General features: G+C 51.1%; 1 protein-coding gene across 4 annotated transcripts in view; it reads left to right on the forward strand.

Moving 5' to 3' along the window:
- The window catches only part of ACTN1 (actinin alpha 1), a 92,882-nt gene that overhangs the window by 42,757 nt on the left and 30,157 nt on the right, over positions 1 to 19,968 (forward strand). For 3 of the 4 annotated variants that reach the window (XM_034993043.1, XM_034993044.1, XM_034993045.1), the window contains exons 2-4: positions 7,818 to 7,932; positions 11,857 to 11,976; positions 18,859 to 18,945. In XM_034993043.1, the coding sequence (XP_034848934.1) occupies positions 7,818 to 7,932; positions 11,857 to 11,976; positions 18,859 to 18,945 (322 nt within the window). Of the gene's footprint in view, positions 1 to 1,116; positions 1,181 to 7,817; positions 7,933 to 11,856; positions 11,977 to 18,858; positions 18,946 to 19,968 lie in introns of those variants that run through there. The other variant, XM_034993046.1, reaches the window with a different exon arrangement.

Here is a 19,968-nt window from a genome sequence, read left to right on the forward strand (position 1 = left end):
TTTTGCTATGCTCACCACAAGGGTAGCTCGCATCTGTGCTTCTGTGAATTAGGCACGTTATTATGGGTAAAGTTGCTGGATTCCAGCTTGCAAGGTGTGACGGACTTATTTGGGGTTCCATTATTGGAAGGGGTTGAGGTGACTTATCCGGGATCACACCCACACCAGGTTCCCTGACCCCTGTCCTCTGAACACTAGGTCCCCTGGAATGATCTCAGAGGAGCGGGAGGATGTGCCTGGGAAAGGTGTGGTCAGCGCGTGAGCCTGGGGCCTGTGGTGGCTCTGTGAGGTGGCGCTGCTGTCTCCCCCCCCACCCCCCCCACTGCCACGCCATCTCATTTGGCTGCAGGTGGGTTATCTTGTTTACTCTGTTGCGCGACCAAGAGAAAAGGCACCTTTGTCAACGGAGGCTTCTCTGGTGAGGTCAGCCAAGAGTGGATGGCCTGGATTGTGCTCGGAGGCGAGTAAACATCAGAAAGGAAAGTGCTAGCAGGGAGAAGGGTGAGGGGGCAGATCGGTAACACCGGCCGTATTTGCGGACGCCTGATCAAGAAGCGGAGACAGTCACGGACGTTCGCTTCCTGGAGCACCGGCACTGTTCACGTGCGGATGGGTTTTGTTTCGGGTGTGTTTCATGTTCCTGTGATCACTCACTTAGCTTTGAACCTGCAGTACATACAGTTCTGTATTCTGCTTTTTTTGTTAGTCATATCTAAGGGTTCTTTCCATAATAAGACATGGTTTCAGAACCTCTCATTTTGGCCGTGTAATGTTCCATTAAGTGGATGAATCATAATTTACTTTGCTGATACTTTATTAATATAATTTGGGGCCATTTCTAATTTTTTCCTCTCAAGTAACGCTGACAAGAACATTTTCATGCTCACGGCCTTTGTTTAGCAGTGTTTGCCCAGAATAGCGCCCGGGCATCGGGCTGGGGCTTGTGCACATTTTACTTCCCTTTGGTGAGGAGCTTTCCCCAAGGTCATCCTGCGGCAGCCCGCCCGCCGCGACGTCAGCCCGCCCGCCGTGACGTCAGCCCGCCCGCCGCGACGTCAGCCCGCCCACCGTGACGTCAGCCCGCCCGCCGCGACGTCAGCCCGCCCGCCGTGACGTGTTGCGCACCTTGTCACGGTACCCACGCTGCCACGGGAATTAGCAGAAACTTATTTTTCCAAAGGTAACGAATGAAAATCGGAACCTTTGTTTCAGTTCCCCCAGGACGGCAGTGTGCGTGGTGCATCTGTCATCCCTGGTGACCGGTATCAATCCTCAGTCAAGCCCGAGTGAGGGGAGCCCCCTCTTCCCCGGACGGGAGGTCCTGTCAGCTTTTGCTACCAGCTCCCTGGATGGCCGGCGTCCGCTGTGGTGGTAGGAGGGGTGCCCGTGCTAAATAAGCACTGGTGGGTGCTCAGTACTGGTGTCAACACATTGTACGTTCCTGTTCTTGTACGCGCCACTTTTTTGGTGAGGAGACTTAGAAGGATTTCATGTTTTCCCACTGTGGAGCCAGAGACCCTAGGAGTCTTTTTTTTTAATATTTTATTTCTAAGTAATCTCTACACCCAATGTAGGGCTCCAACTCACAACCACGAGATCAAGAGTCACTCGCTCTACCACCTGAGCCAGCCAGGTGCCCCAGTCCTACTTGCCTTACACTTGCCCCTTCTGCTCATTTATTAAACCTCTTTGACGCTTCGTTTCCTCATCGGTAAAATGAGGAAGAATAATAGCACCTGCTTTAGAGTGGTGTTGTGAAGATATACGAGTTAAAGGGGGTAAAACACTGAGAAGAGGGTCTAGTACATAGTATGCGCTTGGTAGATGTTAGCTGCAAATATTGCTGTTATTTAGGGCATATGTTTGTCTCCTCTAGGTTCTTGACTGAGGGTGATGTTTAGTTGTTACCACTTGAAATGGGGAGATGTTAGTGGCATCTCATGGCAGGGCCCAGGGATGCTGCTGAACATCCTGTGATGCATAGGACAGGCCCCCCAACCCCTGACAAGAAACCAGCTCCAAGTATCAATAGTATGGAGGTCGAGAAGCCCTGCTCACACGTTTAAGTGTGACTCTTGGTAACTGATCAGCTCAGACTCTGTGCCACCGCTGACCCGAGTCACCCAGATTCCATCTGGTTGGTGGTATCATTTCACAGTGACCCATTTGCAACGATACTCCGTAAGATTCAGCCCACCCATACCTGCACCTGAAATCCACAGTGTCCTGGTGGAACAGGGAGTCAGGAGGCTGGGTTGTGAACATACCCGACTTTGTGGCCTGGGAAGAGCCACTTGCCTTCTCTGGTCGTGTGTCCTTCGTTGTAAAGTGAGGCTTTGACTTGGGTGCTGTTAGCATCGCTTCCAGCTCTAACATTCTTCGATGAAATGTGTTGAGCAGCAAGAACTTGTAATAATTGTGGTTCTAATTATTGTGGTAGCAGTAATAATAGGTAATTATTGGGCAGCCACTCGGTCCCAGGCTCTTTTCAGTGTTTTAAATGGATCATCTTGCGGAATCCTCCGATCTGTGCTGTTATTACCCTCATCATATTACCCCCACTCCACAGATGAGTGCCTTGAGCAGAGCCATGTTGAGTCGCCTGCCCACAGTTACCACCTGACCAGAAGTGGTTAGACCTGGAGTTTGCATCGTCTTCTTTAGAGTGAATCCTTCCAGTCTCTTGGATGCTTGCTCTCTAGAGTGATCCTGAGCAAGTGTCCTGACCTTCCTGTGTTTCAGCACCTCATGTTTGAACACTCCCTTCTCCCACCAAGATGAAGGGTATGAACACCACCTGACTTTAAAGGCTCAGCCTCTGACTCATGCTTATGGGGTGATCCTCTGTACCCCACATCCCAGCTGAATGTGATTATACAGATATTCTTTTGGAACCTAAAATATAGACAATAATGATGGTGATTGTGACTATTTCTTACACATTTACTATAGTTCAAACATATATTAGTAATACATTATCATTATTAACATAAGTTAGCAATATTAAGGTTAATATCTTTTTTCTAATTTTCTATTGTCTATTTTTTTTTTTTTTTTTTTTGCGAGAGAGAGAATGAGAGACAGCATGAGAGGGAGGAGGGTCAGAGGGAGAAGCAGACTCCCTGCTGAGCAGGGAGCCTGATGTGGGACTCGATCCCAGGACTCCAGGATCATGACCTGAGCCGAAGGCAGTCGCTTAACCAACTGAGCCACCCAGGCGCCCTCTATTGTCTAATTTTATCTTACTTAATTTTCATCACAGTTCTGCCTGGTAGATGCTATCATCCATCCCCATTTTACAGATTTGAAAACGGAGGCTCAAAGAGGCCCGTGTGACTAGAGTCACATTCTAGTGCATCTGAGCTGGGAGTGGGGGACAGCATGTTCTCAAAAGCCATTTGCTTTCTCAACACGTTTTAAGGGAAATATATACTTGTTAAAGATATAGTGGAAAGGTATTAGAGGATTCTCTGTGACAGCAGGACTGTGAGACCCATAGAGAAGGTAGACAAAGGCGCTTCTCCATGGCCAGCTCCATGGGACTCACCTGGGCTCTAGCACCCTCCTCACCTGTCTCCCCTGCTGTGATGTGTCTATCTGTCCCCTCGCCCCCAACTTGGGGCCTGGCCAGGCCTATTCGCAGCCCTTTCAGTGCTGTTCATTAGATAGGGTTAGATATGCAGATTGGATATGGGTAGATAATTCAGGGTCAGAGCGAGGTTGAACAGGGGTCTGGGTTCTCTGCCAGCACCCTCAGAGGTTGCAGCTGGAGGAGGGTGAAATGGGAAAGGGAACTTGTGAGCACTTCCAGCATGGGGCCCCAAGCACGTTTCCTGGGACCTCCCTGCATCTCTGAGTCCATTTCTACAGCAGAGTGCATCCACCAAAGGCCCATCAGCAGCTTCTTTCCTTTCTTTCTCCTTTTTTTTTTTTTGAAGATTTTATTTATTTATTAGAGAGAGAGAGAACATGAGCAAAGAGAGAGGGAGAGGGAGAAGCAGACCCCCTCTGAGCAGGGAGCGTGATGGGGAGCTCCATTCCCATCCAGGACCTGGGATCATGACCTGAGCTGAAAGCAGACGCTTAACTGCCACCCAGGCAGCCCCCATCAGCAGCTTCTGTCTCTTTAGACTGTGAGCTGAAGAAGGACCCAGTGATGGGCCTCTTGGAGCAACGGGAAGGTCCTATAGGGTGAGGCGGGGTTGGGACTAATGGCCCCTGCCCTTCATTTGAGTGAGGCTGGACCATAGCCCTGCTGGGGTAGTACTGCTCACCACGCTGGGGTGTCTGGGCTGGAGGCCATGGGGCCCTGGGGTCTCTAGCCATGGGCATCACTTGTGGTTGTTGGCGTTTCTTCCTTTCTGGACCCCTGGGGCACTGCTAAGGGGCAGGTGACCTCCTCTGTCATAATGTTGGAGCATGAGCGTCAAGACCAAGGTCTGTTGGCGCATCTTCACCATTAACGGGGACATCTCCACCCTTTGTGTTTCTGGTGGAAATTACTTGAGCTCTGTGCTTTGAATCCAGTTTAATAAGTCCTTTACTAAGGAGCTCCTGGAGGGCTGCCCTGGCCAGGGAGCCATGAACCTTCAGACTCAGACACAACAGGTGGGGTTATACGTTGGAGGAGAGAATATGGCTGTGTGGTGTGCCTGGAAGCCCACATTGTCCTCCCCACTCCTTTGCCCCGTTGATTTCTTCTCTGGTGAGGATCCACAAGGCCACTGTCCAAGTCACAGGCTTTCTGCACCCCATACCACAATGTTAGTCCTTTCCCATAACACATTAGAGTTCTCACACACACCAGGTGTCATCTTGGGAAGTCAGGGCAGCACTTTCAGGGTGACAGAGTTTGGTGGCTGTGGGCAGGGAGGAGGCCGCAGGCTGGGGGCACAGAGCAGGTGAGTCCACTGGGAGGTTTCAGGGGGAGCTGCTTTTTCTCTTCTTACCACCGATGGTGCGCTAAGTGACAGGCACTTTATAAGTGTTTTCTAGTTAATCCTCCTGACTTTATAAAGTGCTGTCACTATCTCACTTTTACTGGTCAGGGAACTAAAGTTTAGGGAGGGTAATCTCAAAATCACACAACTGGAAAAGAGTTGAACTCAGATGTGGTACACCCTGACATGCATGGTCTCAGTCACCGAGTGACCCCCACCGTTCCCTGCCTCGGCCTGAGCTGCATGAGAGGTGCTGCTTATTGGTGGAACTTTCCTCATTTGGGAGGTGCTCAGACGCCCCTTCAAGGCAGTTACCTGTGAGGCCCGGGAAGGGAGACTGGGGGTCTCCCAGTGCCATGCAGCCCCGGAGGCCTCAGAACTAGGGCTTTGTGTGGGAGCCATGAGCAAACACAGGTGCATTTCTGTCTCCCAGGGCTCTGAGCCTGGCTTCCCCAGGAAATGGGGCTGGCTGCTTTCAACAGCATTTTCCTCTTGCAAAAGCAGTATTTTTTTTTTCAAAACCAGCCTCTTCTTCCTCTCATCCGCAACCCCTCTTCACAACTGAGCGATAAACAGATTTCACAGCCCCCAGCTGTGCCAGTGTGGGTGATTCTTACCAGGACTCTGGCCACATTGGACCTGGACTGTCCCCTGCTGGGGGAAATCCACTTCCCCTCGAGTCTGTAGAAAACCCCAGGCAAGGGCTGAGTGAGGGCCTGGCAGGGAGATGAGAGCAAGGTGCGGTGGAAATTCCAGATGGTGGTAAATGAGAAAAAGCTGCCCTCCCCCCATAGTATGTACAGTGTGATGACACCCGGGGCAGGAGTATGTGGACAGGTCACAGCTGGGAGAGAATATGGAACCACAAGATAAATTCTCTTCAAGATGAAAAAATTCTCTGATACGTTTTACAACAAAAAAAGTTTTAACAAAATGCAAAAAGAGGCTCAGTACCGTCTGGTCCCCTGCTGGGTTGTGGTGCCAACACTAGAGGCAGGGCACCCGGTAAACAGGCCTCCTCTGAGCTGTCTTACACTTCCAGAGGGTCCCTGAGGGCGCTTTTTGGCCCATCAGCCCCCTGCCCTGATACCATCCAGCATCATCCACAGGTGTGGTTGGGTCTTCCAGAAACCCCCGCCCCCCGGCCTTTGCATGAGCTCCTCACTGGCTCCTTCACCCAGTTGTCATCCCCTAGAATGTCCACTGCACAGGGCAGGGGTTTTTACTTTTGGGTCACTGCTGTGTCCCTGACACTGCTCTGGGACTCTAGGCAGAGCACTGAGTTCACACCCTAGGAGCTCCCATTCCGACAAGTGGCCTGGCAAGGACCGTGCACTGGGATATGGGCAACGATGGTGTGGGCGCGAGCTTTGGGCTCTGTGCCCCCAACCCAGATGTGGCGGTGGGTTGTCAGGAAGGCTTCCGGGAGGAGGTGATAGCTTGGCCTGATCTTGGAAGATGAGTGTGAGCTAGCCACACGTGACATGGAGGACATTCCAGGCTGAGGATCAGAATATATCCCCTGCCCACCCTCATCTGTGTGCCAGTCTTCCCAAAGCTTTTGGATAGCATCCACGAGCCTCTTCTCTGTCATGGGAGCAGACTCGCCTGCAGAGTGGATCAGTGTTTGTAGGGAGAGAGAAGTCGCCTCGTGAGGCATGATTTAAAGATGAGGCCCGGACTTGGGGGTGTCATAATGCTGCCTCCTCCTCCCCACCTGCCTGGACTGACACCATCCCTTCTTCTTGCTCACAGGCTCTTCAACTCTTGCTTACCTAAGCAGCCGTTTCTTTTCCCCTCATGATCACTGGGGTGACATTCCTCCCTTCGGCCTCTTCATTGCCACTTCCCTTTGTTCCCCAGGGCAAGAGGAAGTGGTGGGGGAAGGGGGTCATGAGTCTGGTGACCTTTCTTAGGAGGTGGGGTGGTTCTGGTGTGGCTGTTATGGGTTGAGCAACACACCCCTCACCATTGCAACTTTGCAGGGCGGGTGGGAGGGCAGCTGACTGGAGTTGCTGTGGGGGGCTGGACATGGGCGCCTGAGCCCCGGTGTCGTTGAGGGTGCCATTTGAGGCATAGAATTCTGGAGTTGCCAAGAAGTAGGTTGCATCTGAAGCTAGAGAGCTCTTTTTTCTGTTTCCCATGGAATGTGACAGCTGGGGAGAGACCCCTGCCCCAATTTTAGGCGGGCCTGGGAAATGGAAGCACATGCTTCTGTTTCTGTTCGTCGGGTCAGCCTGTTCCTTGTGCAAGCTGGTGCTGTCGGCGCAGGACTGCTCGGTTGATCCGGGGGCGCTTCGGGCTTGCTGCTCTCCCCCCACAGACTAGAAAATCACAGTATAGATGGTCTTTCATTTAGTCTCCTCAGATTCCCTTCTGGAATTCTTCCTCACACTTGTGCAGCTTGAGGTGCCTCACACCCCGATGCCAGACACATGCATGCACGCACACGCACACGCACATTGGGGCCCTCACCTTTGTCTCCTTGTCCTGAAACCGCGCCTCTGAACTCTGAGCCCAACAAGACTTACTAATTCTTTCCTTAACCAGCTGCCAAGTGGACAAAGATTTAATCAGCTCATTTGCCCTGATTAATTAAGGCTTACTATGTCACCTCTGGGGTATTCTGCCTTGTACCTGTGATGATGGAAACTAAGCCTTATAACCTAAAAGGTAAATTGCTGGCCCTCCCAACTGCAGGTGGGGAGGCATAAAAGGAGGGTCCATCCCACGGTGCCCACCCATGCCTTCCATACAGCAACCAGAGAGGGCATGAGGCAGGCGGGTCCTGGGGACCCACCGAGGCCCCCGTGGGGGCCTCAGAGACCTTGTGATGCATGGGAAGCCTGACCGCTTGCTCGTCTTTCCTTTGCCCAGACGTTCACAGCATGGTGCAACTCCCACCTCCGCAAGGCGGGGACGCAGATCGAGAACATCGAGGAGGACTTCCGGGACGGACTGAAGCTCATGCTGCTGCTAGAGGTCATCTCAGGTGAGGTGGGCCACCCTGGCCGAGGACGAGGTGCTTGCCTGCTGGGTTCGGCCACTTTGGGGATGCTGCCCCGACAGCTCGGCTTCTGCTCTGCCTTTGCTCATGGTGAGCTTTGGGTCTCTTGAAAGAAGTTGGGGGTGCCATGTGTGAATTCAGACTAGGAGACTGGGTTTGGTCCTGGCTTTGCTGCTGACCGTCCACGTGTCCTTGGACAAGCCACTGCCTTTCTGCCTCAGCACCCTCATTTGCAAAACAAGGTCAACCATGGCTGACCATCTCCAAACCTTGGCTCCACTACTACCTCTCCACCTATATGCAGCTGATCTCACTCCCTTATCTGGCCCCCAGGGTAGAATTTGGATGTCCAGAAATCCGGAGAGACAGCTCCCCTTGAATGCAGATCTCCACTTTCTTATGAATACCTTTCCTCCACCATGCCTTAGAGGTTGGTGGTTCCAACATTCTCGCCTTGGTTCATACGCTGGGTATCTTAGCTACTCTCTTCACTTTACCTTCTACCTCGACACCAGTGAGTCCCAGACCAGGTCTCAGTCCAGCCTTTTCCCTCAGGCCCCATCTCCACCCAGATGTCCCCCAGCGCCCCCTCAGCATGCCCAAGACTGTGCGGACTACCCTTGGCCCTGACTGACCTCTTTCCTCCTATAATCTCCATCTTGTTCTCCTGAACCTAATGTAGGCATCAGAGACCGCTCTTCCTTTGCTTTGCTTTCCAAGTTGGCATTCAGGTTCTGTTCATTCTATTTCCTTCTGTTAGCCGTTTAACTTCTGCTGCCGTGGTGTCAGCGTGGGCCTGCGTCAGCTCTCACCTAGATGATCCCCAGAGGCCTTCAACCCCCTCCCAGCTCCTTCCCCACTGCCGCAGTCCGTCCCCCGCACCACAGCCAGCCAGAGGGGCCATCTGACGGCCCAAATATGGTCTCGCTGTTCCCTGCCCAGAACCCTTCAGTGCCTCCCCAGGGCTTGAAGCCTGCAGCCCATATTCCGTAGCATAGCTCCCAGGATCCTTTGTGAGCTGGCACCTTTTTGGTTTTCAACTAACTTCCCAAAAAGGTATCAGACCTCAGACCCTCTGCCACCCCAAGAGACACGCAGTCCCCACCAAGGACAGGCTCTCTGCTCTCTGTGCTTCTGCATAAGCTCCAACTGACTTGTTCCCCAGTACTTTTAAATATCTTATTGCAGGTGAAATCTGTGTGTCGGAGGGTGGGGATGGGGGATTGTGTGTGTGCGGTATAAACTACAGAACATAAGATTTAGCGTTTTGAACATTTTCAATTTCATTGAGTATTTCGTACACTCCCATTGTTGTGCAGACCCACCAGTGTCTATCTGCAGACTTCTCCGTCATCCCGCACTGAGACCCCATGCCCATTAAACACTAGCTCCCCGGTCCCTTCTCCCTCGAGCCCTGGGCAGTCACCCTTCTCTTAGTCTCTGTGTGACTGTTCTCAGTACGTCATATTAGTGGAATCAGACAGTATATGTCCTTCTGTGGCTTATTGCATTGTAATGTCTTCCAGGTTCATCCACGTGCCAGACTCTCCTTCCTTTTTAAGGCTAACATTCCATTGTACATACACACTGCATTCTGTGTACCTATTCATCTTCTGATTCACATTGGGATTGCTTCTACCTTTTGGCTATTGTGACTAGCACTGCGGTGAACATGGGTGTACAGGTATCTTATTTGAATCTCTGCTTTCAGTTCTTTGGGGTCAATACCCAGAGGTGGAATTGCTGGACCATATGATAATTCTATGTTTAATTTTTTTTAGGAACCATTTTTAGGTACTGTTTTCCTCTAACTGCCTTTTAGAATGTCCTACCCTGCCTCCTCTTCCAACATTTCTTAGTTTACACAAACCTGGTATTGTTCTTTTTCATTCTTTAAAACTCAGCTCAGAATTTGCTTCTAGGAAGGCTTTCCCCATACGAGTGGCTGTCCTCCTCTGGGCTCCTGTCACACCCCATTCATCCCTCTGTTGTGTCCGTTTCCCCATGGCATGATCATTTTTGGCCCATTTGTGCTTTTCCCCATTCTACCCTGTGCTGCTTGGGGCAGGGACGGTCTCATCTCTGTGTCCCAAGTGCTCAGAATAGCACTTGGCATGTATGTGATGCTCAACAAATATCAGAGTGACCAGATGCCCTGCACTGGGCTTTTCTGCATAACTAGCAGCATTTTCCCCACCGAACAGGCGGGCCTTTGCACATCTGTGAACTGGACTTGTCTCTTTCCCTGGGGTGGGGGACATCAAGTCACTGAGACATTGCCTTTTCCTCCTTGAGCATCGTGAGGTGAGTAGAAAAGCAGAAAGAAGGGGCTAGTGTCCCGAGAGGTCCTCTGAGTAGCGTCCCCGGACCACCCACACCAGAATCCACAGGACTGCTTGTCCACATGCAGAATCCCAGGCACACCCCAGACTTCCTAAATTAGAAACTTAGGAGGCAGGAGAAGGGGGCTGGGCATCAGAAGCGCGAGAACTGCTGGCTTCACTGCCTTCCCTGTCCCAATGGAGAAGTCCTGTTCCAGCCAGTGTGCACAGCTGGGGCGCTGGCTGGGGAGCCTAGGCTCGGCATGACCTAAAGGCTGGGGCTTTAGCAGGAGAGCCTTCAGGGTGGGGGTGGGATGGGGTGCTGCCTCATCCATCCTATGGGAGGGAGTCCCCGGGGCATTTCATCTGCCCAGGGGGATGGTGGGGTACCTAGCTGGGGAGGCTGAGCAGCGGCCACAGCCTTGGGAGAGCTGCAAGTGGAAAGTCTTAATTTAATCATAAAAACCCAGCTGTGCTTCCCTGGGAGCTGCCAGGCCTAATCACATCTGTGGCAGGAAGTCTGCTCTCGAGAAGCTGGTGGCGGGGGAGGGTGGTGCTGGGAGGCCCCCTGGAGAAGTGCTGCTACCACATTGTGGCAGCCCTGCTCCTTGAGCGGTCACGGCGAGGCTGCTTACATGCTGGGTGTGGCGGGGTGGGGATGTGCGGCGAGGCGGGGCTGGAGACCGTGGCAGGTGCAAGGGTCCTGAGTTCGGGCTCTAGGATGGTAGTTCTCAGCCTTTTGGTGTCCCTGGCCTTTTAGAGACTCTATAGCTATGTGCACTTCCCCCCGCTATGGGCACGCATGAGTTTTAATTCGTGCCTCTGTTCTGAGCTGAAAGTGCTCTTAACGGGGTGTTTGGAAAACCAGCTCTTTTCCTGAAGCTTCTGACCCTGGAACCTGCGTTGGAGGAGGAGGCGGGCTGAGGGTGGGGAGTTGGCTTGGAGCTGAGCCAAGGAGAACCCACAAGAGGCAGCAGTTCTCCAGCGAGAGAGGAACACCGTGGGCAGCTCCGTTTAAACACTAGGGGACTTTTTCAGAATATTCTAAAGTGCCCACATATCTTCCTGGGCCAAACAGTATAGACTAGAAGGGGTTCAGAGCCTTTGCATGTGCTGCTCCTTCTGCCTTGATCATCGCTCCCTGCTGTCACGGCCCGGCTGCCCTCCCACTGGGAGGCCTTTCCTAACTATCCCACAACTCCATCCCCCACCTGCCCTCCTTTGCATCCTCTTTTTAAGCATTTATCCTTCTTAATGTTTGTTCATTTGCATATATTTGTGTGTTTCTCTGTTTGAAGGTCTGTCTCCTCCTGGGCCAGAAGTGCACGAAGGCAGGAAAGTGTTTTGTTCACCCCTATATTCCTAGCACCGAGCCAGGTCCCGGACATACAGGGCTTACTACAGATCTGTTGGGTGGAGGCAAGCAGTTGAGGTCTGAGAAGTGGCAGGAAAGAGGCAGGATTGACTCTCCCTGTTGTTCCCTGCGAGGGTGGCCCTCATTGCTCCTGGACGAGGGTGTCATGAAAGCAGCCCTGCTCCCAGGAAACAGCATCTGATCCTCCCTGCCCCCCCCTTGGTCTGCATTCAGGGGAGCGCTTGGCCAAGCCGGAGAGAGGCAAAATGAGGGTGCACAAGATCTCCAACGTCAACAAGGCCCTGGATTTCATAGCCAGCAAGGGGGTCAAGCTCGTGTCCATCGGAGCTGAAGGTGAGTGAGGCCTGCCGTCTGACTGCTCTACGGAGCCTGATTTTCTGCTCCCTGTTCTCTTCGCCTTTTCTGCTCGACTCCCGGGTTCCCACACCCCTGGGTGCATTGGGAAGTGGGGCCACCAGCACCTCCATCTGGTCGACCTGTGGATTCTTCATGTAACAACTACACTTTCCATCCAGTCTCTGCCCCCTGGAAAACCAAGGGCCTGCTCCCTGCTCCTGACCGCCCCCAACACCAGCCGAATCCTGGTGCCCTGAGATCCTGTGAGAGTGGAATGCCACCTCCCTCACCCACAGGCCTGCCTGCACTTTGCTGCCCGGGGCAGAGAATTCTGCTGCCTGCAGAGTGTCAGACCCGGGCTGGGTGGAGGGTGAAGGCTGCCTCGAGGCCTCACGGAGCCCTGGGAAGACTGATGTCCAGAAGCCTTCAGGAATATTCCTAATAGCATTTCTCTGCAGATTAGCTTCTTGACTCTTTCTCCTTAGCTTGAAAAAAAAAATTTTTTAAAGCTCAGTATAAATTTGTTTGTTCTTAATGGCTTAAGAGAGGCAATGCAGTTTTTTGTGTGTACTGTGGTGACCCCAAAGGATTTGGGGAGGGAACACGGTAGTCAGGCCCTGTCAGCACTGCGCCCCTTGGATTCAGCCGGGGCTCACTGGGCACCTGCTGTGCGTGCCAGAAATCTCAAGCTAGGGAGGGTTTCCATCCATTCGTTCATCATTTGATGTATGCGCACAGCTGTGATCCCGAGCAACGCACTGTGGCAGGTACTGTGCAAAAGCCCTTGGTGCTGGCAATCTCGCGGATCCCTCCCACAGCCTCTCTGGTGGCTCTCGTGATTATCCTCATTTGATGAGAAGGAGCCAGATGCCTAACGAGATGAAGTACCTTGCTGAAGGTCCCAATGTCAGTAAGTGGCAAAGCCAGAGCTCAGACCAGGTCTGTGTCTGAGAAATCCCCCTAGAGTGTGGCCTTTTCTTGAAGAGGGCAGGGGACTTGCTCCAGCAAATCAGAGGAGTGCATCTCTTTTCTGGTGGGATGAGTCTAAAGCTCTCCCCAGCCCCCCTTTCTTTCCAGAAATTGCGGGATTTTGTATTACTACATCAAACGCGAATGTTCGCACAGTATCGGCAGCCCCCAGTCTGCGGTGTCAAATCCGGCCGACACGGGTTTTCGTAAATATTGGAACCCAGCCACACCTGTCTGTTTACATATTCTCTGTGTCTGCTCTCCTGCTACAATGGGCAGAAGAGTTGTGACAGAGACCGTATGGCCTGCAAAGCTGAAAATATTTCCTGTCAGCCTTTGGCAGAAAAATTTTGCCAAGCCCTGCCTTCCTGGGGCTCAGGCTCATGCTTGGGCAGTTGTGGGTGCTGCCTCATGTGTCCCACCCAGCACATCTTCAGCTGTGAAGCAAAGACTGAGTCTCTATATCCGTGTGGCGCACACAGCAGGTGCTCAGGAAATGTTCGAAGGACTCACACCTAGCGGGGTACTTTGTTCTGTGAGTGGAAACATATTCTCTGCTTCTTAGAAGAGTAGTTTACTCTCTTAGGGAAGATTAAAGACTTGGCAGAAAACGTTTCAACTAAGCAGGGCTGGGAAACCAGAGAAGATGGCGCTCAGCTGGTCTGGTGCAAGCTCACATGCCCCCTGGGACAGGGAAGTAAAGGATGTGTAAGGGGGGCCAGGGGTGACGGTAGGGATGGGTGGGGATTGTGGAGAACTGGGGAAGGCATGTCCTTCTAAGTGGGGCACCTACTAATCGTTTGTTGCTGTGGGGGAGATACAGGTCCAACATGGCTAGATCTTCCCATTTTTTCGAAAGAAGCCAGAAATCCAGATTTTTAGAAAGAAAAACAGCTACCTAACAATATATATATATATATTTTTTAACTCTGAGGTCCAAAGGGGAAGGGGAAGGGGGAAGATGGGAGAGAAGAAGAGCATTGGTTCTAGCTCTTTGGCTAGACAGGATGCTTGGCATGGGCTCTCCCCTTCCACCTGTGGGCAGGCCTGTAGGGTGGGTATCACCAGCCACATTTTATAATCAAGGCAACTTAGGCTGAGAAAGTTGCTAGGGCGGAAGCCTGTGGTGTGCTTGAGCATGGGTTCTGGACCAGACTCCTTCCATGTGGCAGAGCCAGGATGAGCCTGGGAGTTTGGGCTCCAGAGCTGAGGTCTGGACCTATTTCCATAGCTGCGGACATGGTGCGCGGGGGCCGAGGATAGGACTTTCTTGTCTGCTTTTCCTCAGCTGCGGAGGGGTGGGTCAGGTTGGCTGTGCCTGCCTGGGCAGAGGGCGAGGAGCAGAGACAACCTCGGGCATAAACTCCACTGGCCCCTCTGACCTTCCGGGAAGTCAACCTAGCTGGCCTCGGATTTCCAGCTTTTCTCACACAGGCCTCACTTCTCTGAAGATTTTGAAAGGCTCCTTTAAAATGAGATAATCCTGACCTCCTCACTGCCCTAGGGAGTCCGTGCTTTAGGCTGAGCCTTCCACTTTGAAATCACCTCTCCTGTTTCAAACTGAGCACTCAGATGAGGCTGGGATGGTTGCTCGGCTGTGCCAGGAAACTGGATGAGGCCACAAATGGGTTTTGTTTATTGTAATGAAGTGCAGTTTATTGCTGTAGACTATAACATAAAAGGCAGTGGAGCAGATCCCTTGGAGTAAGTGCTCGTGGGGGTCCAGGTGGGGAGAGATGTTGCCGGTTACGCTGAGGAGCGTTCTGGGCTGAGGGGGGCAAGCCCAGCGTGGGCAAGACCCCAGATCTTTAAAGGATTATCACGTGGTGCAGGACTAGACTCTGGTGAACCCCTGAGGGGTAGACCCAGGCCCAGGAGGCCCTATGGGAATGGAATGGCTGCTCTGGAGGGGCATATGGGCCCTGTCCCTGGAGGTGTGCGCTTGGAGGCTGAATGCAAGGAATTTCCGTATGTCCAGGAGGGATTAGAATAGATCCTTAGGGTTTCCTGTACCATACTTGATTTAGAATATCTAGACTTCATGGAATTGAGGCTTGACCTAGGTGAGTAAGGTTGGGATTTAATCAGGTGAGAGGACCCGGAAGGATTTTTTGTCTTAGGATCTTTGGGCGGGGTGGGGGGGGCTTGATGGCTTTGGGTGTCAAGAGCCTGGGCGTGATCTTGATAATTGATCACCTGTCCTTGGGGCGGAGGGGGTGGTGGGTGCAGTAGCTAAAGCATGGGTCTGGGAGCTTGGTGACCCCCAGGGGTCTAGTTTCTGTCATGTGGAATGTCTTCATTCTACCGCCTGAATCCTGGGTGGGTGACTGCATCCCTGGGGTGGGGGCAGCGGGTAAATGCAGGATGTGAATGCTTCTTGGCTGGCTATAGACCAGGAATGGCAGAAACATGCCCCCCCCCTTCTTCTCGTACCCACAGCAGACATTATAGTCCATTCTCATGTTTTGTCCACAGGGCCCAGTTGTGTGGCCTGGGGACCCTCCTTTTGGACCCAGCATGCTTGGCAGCCCCATGACATAAAGCTGCTGGTGAGATGGGGCCTCCCTGATCCAGACATACAAATGCCTGGGAAAAGGATTTGCTCTGGGGGTGGGACAGGGAGCCAGTGAGCCCTGAGGCTGGGGTGGGGCATGGGGTGTCAACACACCCCACTCTTTTTGCCTGTACTTGGCTCTCCTGTTTCCTGCAGGATCTGGTATGAGTGAGAATTCAGTGAGCAATTCAGTGAGTTCCTGGGGGAAGGGAGAGAGGAATAAGTAGGCAAGACCCCCAAAAGAAGCCACTCTTGTCTCCCTTAGTGCTGAGAGGGCACTGAACTCAAGGCCACAGGAGGCCAGGTATTTGGCCTTCACACGGGCACAAGAGGGGGCTATAGGATGGGGCAGAGGCGGGGGCCAGTGCTGCAACCTCTGCTCTTGGAAAGGTCAAGAGTGGAGGCCTCTTTCACCGGAGCCTCTTCTAGACATTAAAAAAAAATCCCCTGTATTTGAAACACCGTCCATGAAATTTCACACTTGTTTTTTCCACTTTCCATATTATAAAGATTTCTCCAGGTCATTAAAAACTCGTGAATGTAATTTTTAGTGGCTGTGTTAATTGCTGAGCATAGCTGTGCTCTGTTCCAGATCTGGGTCTTGCCCTGGAGGAGCCTGAGTGTGGTTATGTTCTCCCAGCCACAGACCTGGGTAACCTCTGCCCATTCACCTATATGTGTGTAGAGCCCTCCAGTACTCATTCATTCATTCATTCATTCATTCATTCAACAAATGTTGATGGAGGGCTGTCTCTGGGCCAGGCACTCTGCTGGGCTCTAAGCCGTGATGCAAAATGGAAAAATTGTTCCCCTCGTGGAGCTTATGCTCTGGAAAGGGGGAGAGAGAAAACACACACACACACAGGTGTCAGGTGGAGAAAGATCAAGCAGGGAGTAAAGTGGGAGGTTTCCAGGAGAAGATGAGGTGGAGATGGAGGGAGGTGAGGGGCGAGTCCCGTGGATATCCAGGGAGGAGAGAGCTATGGGGAGGGTGGAGGGGGACTGTCAGGGCTTCACTGGCCGCTGACTTTGACTCTGAGTCAGGTGGGAAGTCGTGGAGGTTCTGAGCAGATGGCTGACGGGCAGGACATCTAACTCCATCACACCTTGTACTTAGTATATTCTCGCTTTCCAACTTGGGGCCATGATAAATGACCCTCTTCTGTACAGCAGCCTTAACTCTGTATGTCAGATCATCGGCTCGGTGTAGATTCCTAGAGGGAGACTTCACTGTCAAAAAGTTGAACAATTTCGGGGTCCCTGGGTGGCTCAGTCAGTTAAGCATCTGCCTCCCCTCAGATCATGGTCCCAGGGTCCTGGGATCGAGTCCTGCTTCGGGCTCCCTGCTCAGTGGGGAGCCTGCTTCTCCCTCTCCTTCTTGCCTGCCACTCCCCCTGCTTGTGCTCCCTCTGTCAAATAAATAAATAAAATCTAAAAAAAAAAAAAAGTCAAACAACTTCAAGATGCTTGATCCTGTTGCCAAATTATTTCCCAGAAAGTTGTTGTTGTTGTTTTAACATTTATACAGACGGTATGAGCATGAGCGGGAAGGGCAGAGGGAGAGGGAATCTAGAGCAGACTCTGTGCTGAGCCTGGAGCCCGACGTGGGGCTCGATCTCACGACCCGGAGATCACATCCTGAGCTGAAACCCAAGAGTTGGACGCTTAACCAAGTGTGCCACCCAGGCTCCCCAGAAAGTGTTTTTTTTAAACCAATTTACACTTCTAGCCACAGTGTGCCAGGTAGGCTTATTACCATCAACACACATGAAGGTGTGGGTTCCTTGTTTTTTAACTTTGCTAATTTAATAGCTGGGAAGATACTATCTTCTTTAATTACAAGAGAAATTGAACGTACTTATAAATTGGTTATATTTCATGCTTTGTGAAGTATTTATTCAGGTCTTTTGCTTATTGTGAATTTGGCCTTTTTCTTATCAATTTATATAAACCCTTTAAACATTATAGATATGAAACCATTGGAAATCACAAATAAAAGGGCATTTTTTAAAAACCAGATCTTTATGAACTGATTCTTAGCTGATTGACTGCCTCTGCGTCCCCCGAGCGTGCTCTGCACAGTGCTGGCTGGCTTTTTACTTCTTAAAGGAGATGGTCATGTACTGCTCATTTCTGTCTCTCACCCAGGCCCTCCTCCGACTCAGGTCTGTGCCCCACTGGTGTCTGCGGTTCTGGGAGGGGCATGTAAGGCCCTTGTTAGCAGGAAGAGTTACATCCTGTCCCCTGCCCGACATGGACACTTTTCGTCCTCAGCACCCCGATGCAGGCTCAGCGGAGTTGCCCGCCCTGCCGGGAATTAGCAACAGCGCTCTGTACCTTGTTGGGCCAATAGCGGCTCGCAGTTTTGCCCTCCCTTTTGAGGAAGGCGATAAGATCTTAGAATATCATTTCCTTAGTGGAATCCACTCTTGCTTAATGGGTTTGTGGGAAGCAGACCCTAGTGGACATGGGCTCAGGATATTGGGAGTTCCTGCAAGTTACCCCTTCTCATGGTTCTGTTAGGTTTCTCCTATAGTCAGTTTTTCAGGTTGGAAAAAATAAGATACTCTTTGGATGCCAGACTGTTAGCTGAGAGTACCTTGCCAGGGGCTGGGTTACTGTCTCCTGATTTGGAAGCAGGTGAGGGTAAGGAGTCTACATTTGATTGCCACAGGCTCAGCCCCCAAGACCTTAAATGGCTCCCTTGTTTTAGGCTCCTTAAAGACAGGTATTTATGTTTGTATTCTCTGCCTCTGGGCCTGGTACAGGAAAAAGAAATTACTTCATAGAATTTATAGCATTTTTTTAAAGTCTAAAAAGTGTTACTTAGACTGAATTTAGCGGGTTATCTCTTAATTGTGATCTTGAAGCTGTTGTTTGATTTTTTAAAAAATATGCATTTGATACCCAAGGGTTGATTTGTGACTTAGTGGATCCTTCAAGATGTCAGTTTATAAACCTTTGTTGGATTGATTCCTTTCTGTTGCCTACACTCGTTTTTTGGGTACGGATGGCTATTTTGAGAGCTGTGATTGCCCAGACTTCTCCAACTCACAGAGTTGCCAGAACACTTGTGATGTCTCCCTCTTCTCTGTCAGTCTCTCTTGCCTTCCCTGATGCACCCACTGGAATTGATCACCTATCTCGTGTTCCCCGGGTCACCCCCAAATAGACTTCTCTCCTGGCACCTGTGATATCTAATTGTACTTTTAAAAACATACTTACTTTTTCCTAAAACTGGAGCTGTGTGGTCTTTGATTTCCTATGTGGTACATGCAGTGATGTGGGCACTCTGGGAATTTTAACTCTGCCCCTGCTAACAGCCATCCTAACATGTCCCGATGCCATTTCTGTAGAAATTGTGGATGGGAACGCGAAAATGACCCTGGGCATGATCTGGACCATCATCCTCCGCTTTGCCATCCAGGACATCTCTGTGGAAGGTGGGTCTCCTGCTGTTTCATTAGTCCCCAAGCCCCCTCCCCCCGCCCAATCAACCCTGCCCTCACCATCACGTCTTCCTCCCTGAGCTCAGCCTGGAGAACCCCCTGACCCCTGGCAGTGGGGGCCCAATTGTGGGCCACATCCTGGCCCCAGGGAATCCCACTCACTTTGGGACTGCCCAAGGGTGCTGTGGGGAAGTATTGGCTCTTGGGTTGTTAAATCCAAAAGGGCAGGGAAATAGCTTGGCAGCCAGGAGGCTGTGTTGCAGGATTCTGAGTGGACCCGAGGTCTTCCACTTCGCTCCCATAGCCCCCTCTGGTGGCCACGTCACAGATCTTTAAGAGGCCACTAATAGTCTGGGGCCGCGCGATCTCTTTAAACTTTTAGTTCCACACTCCAGCAGTTTTTGAGCTTTATTATCTGATATGTGTATATTTATTTTGTAATAAATTGTATTTGTGTATTGATATTCGTATTATGAAACACACATACCAAAACAAATTTTAAAAAGGTGAGATGGAGATAATATTTTAAAAATATTTTTTATTCATGGGGTGCCTGGCTGGCTCAGTTGGTGGAGCCTACGACTCTTGATCTTGGGGTTGTGAATTCGAGCCCCACACTGGGTGCAGAGATTCCTAAAATAAATAAATAAATACGTAAACTTTACAAAATATATTTTTATTCATATTCATGGCCCAGGAATCTTATAAATATTTTTATTCAAAGTAATTCTTTTGATGGGAAGAATGTGGAATAAATTGCTTCCTTCTGGAAATTTTGGTTTGACACATGATGAGATAGCCATGTGAAGGCCTAAGTTTGGTTTATAGATGCTTGGTATTTAGGGCTGAAGTGGTTAAAAAGGTGTCCACAGTAGTCACTTCGAACATGGTTCTTGTGAGTGATGGTGGATATAAATCCATTTTCAAATTGCCTTCTTGGTGAGATCAACTTGATTCTTTGGGGGCTGATTTCTTGTTAGCTCTGGTTAAATTGTCGTTGTTTTAATCTTGTAATAT

Source organism: Mirounga leonina, unplaced genomic scaffold, assembly GCF_011800145.1.
Source record: "Mirounga leonina isolate KUSES-001 unplaced genomic scaffold, KU_Mleo_1.0 Mir_82, whole genome shotgun sequence".
NCBI classification, from domain to species: Eukaryota; Metazoa; Chordata; class Mammalia; order Carnivora; family Phocidae; genus Mirounga; species Mirounga leonina.